General features: G+C 53.8%; 1 protein-coding gene across 1 annotated transcript; it reads left to right on the top strand.

Moving 5' to 3' along the window:
* Positions 1-388: 388 nt before the first annotated feature.
* On the top strand, positions 389-1360 carry LOC101617563 (olfactory receptor 12-like). Its single transcript, XM_004667773.2, has one exon. It carries the CDS (start codon positions 389-391, stop codon positions 1358-1360), a length of 972 nt encoding a protein of 323 aa, XP_004667830.2.
* The last annotated feature ends 243 nt before the right edge of the window (positions 1361-1603 follow it).

Below are 1603 nucleotides of genomic sequence, written 5' to 3'. Positions count from 1 at the left end.
GGGAAGTGCAGGAAGACACTCAGAAGCCAGCTGCACCAATGGCTCCCTGGCTCAGGAACATCTCGTGAGGAGGGGAGGACGGGTGACTCTGAGGCAGGCACTGAGCACTGCATGTCCTGAGAGTCACTCAGCTCTGATGTCTCTTTGCATCCCAGAGCACAGCTCAGGCTCCTGCACAGGGGGACTCAGCACATGCTCAGGAATTAACTAAACCAGAGGAAACGTCCCCTTTCAGGCCAGGTGAGTCCATCTGGAAGGAGATCTAAGCAGCTGGTGAGCTCTTGATGATGTCACCAACGGGTCCCTGCGCTCCACGGCACATGCAGCAGTAGGAGTGTGACCTGTTCCCTCTCTGCCTCCACCATCCTCTCTGCAGCTGTCCCAGCTCATGGCCATGCCAGTCCACAGAAATGGGAACTTGTCAGCAGCGCCCTGGCAGGAATTTGTGCTGGAGGGATTTGGGGGCGGTGTGGAGACCCAGGCCCTGCTCTTTGCCGTCTTCCTGCTCCTGTACACGGTGACCGTCCTGGGGAACCTCACCATGATCGTCCTCATCACCGTGGATGCCCGCCTGCACTCCCCCATGTACTTCTTCCTGAAGAGCCTGTCCTTCGTTGACCTCTGCTACTCTTCCGTCATTGCCCCCAATGCCATGGCCAACTTCCTCTCTGCCTCCAAGGTCATCACTTTTGCAGGCTGTGCCACCCAGTTCTTCTTTTTCTCTCTACTAGTCACTACTGAGGGTTTCCTGTTAGCAGTGATGGCCTATGACCGCTTTGTGGCCATCTGTAGTCCTCTGAGGTACCCTGTGACTATGTCCCCCATGACCTGTGCCCGCCTGGTTCTGGGCACCTACTGTGGAGGCTGCCTGAACTCCATCGTGCAGACCAGCCTCACGTTCCAGCTGCCCTTCTGCAGATCCAACCGCATCAACCACTTCTTCTGTGATGTGCCCCCACTGTTGCAGATTGCATGTGCCAACACGGTTGTCAATGAGCTCGTCATGTTTGGTATCTGTGGACTCATCATTGTGAGCACCACCCTCGTGGTCCTCATCTCCTATGGCTACATCACCGTGACCATCCTCAGCATGCGCTCAGGGTCAGGGCGACACAAGCTCTTCTCCACCTGCGGCTCTCATATGACAGCTGTGTCCCTGTTTTATGGGACTGTGTTTGTCATGTATGCACAGCCTGGTGCCGTGGCGTCCATGGAGCAGGGCAAGGTGGTCTCCGTCTTCTACACCCTGGTCATCCCGATGCTCAACCCCCTCATCTACAGTCTGCGGAACCAGGATGTGAAGAAGGCGCTGTGGAGGTTGGGACAGAGACACAGCCTTGGGAAGGAAGGTGGCTGGTGAGAGACAGTGTCATGGAACTGGAGGAAAGGACTGTGTGGGGATTGCTGGGCAGTGAAATATCACTCCCTTCCCTACTTCAAATTGGAATTGAATACTTTGGGGAATTCATTTACCCATTCAGTCTTAATTTAAGATATTTCATAGAGAAATCATTAATGAGTGTTGATGGAAAGTTGAAAAATGCATGCTCTGTACATAGATGTCTAAACAATGAGGAATGATGGCATCAATCACATCAAGACC

The sequence above is a fragment of the Jaculus jaculus genome, chromosome 4, assembly GCF_020740685.1.
Source record: "Jaculus jaculus isolate mJacJac1 chromosome 4, mJacJac1.mat.Y.cur, whole genome shotgun sequence".
Lineage (NCBI taxonomy): Eukaryota > Metazoa > Chordata > Mammalia > Rodentia > Dipodidae > Jaculus > Jaculus jaculus.
This window is presented reverse-complemented; position numbering and strand designations above follow the sequence as displayed.

Bases quoted from the DNA above. Each gene is read 5' to 3' on its own strand.
- LOC101617563 (XM_004667773.2), top strand. From the start codon at position 389: ATGGCCATGCCAGTCCACAGAAATGGGAACTTGTCAGCAGCGCCCTGG.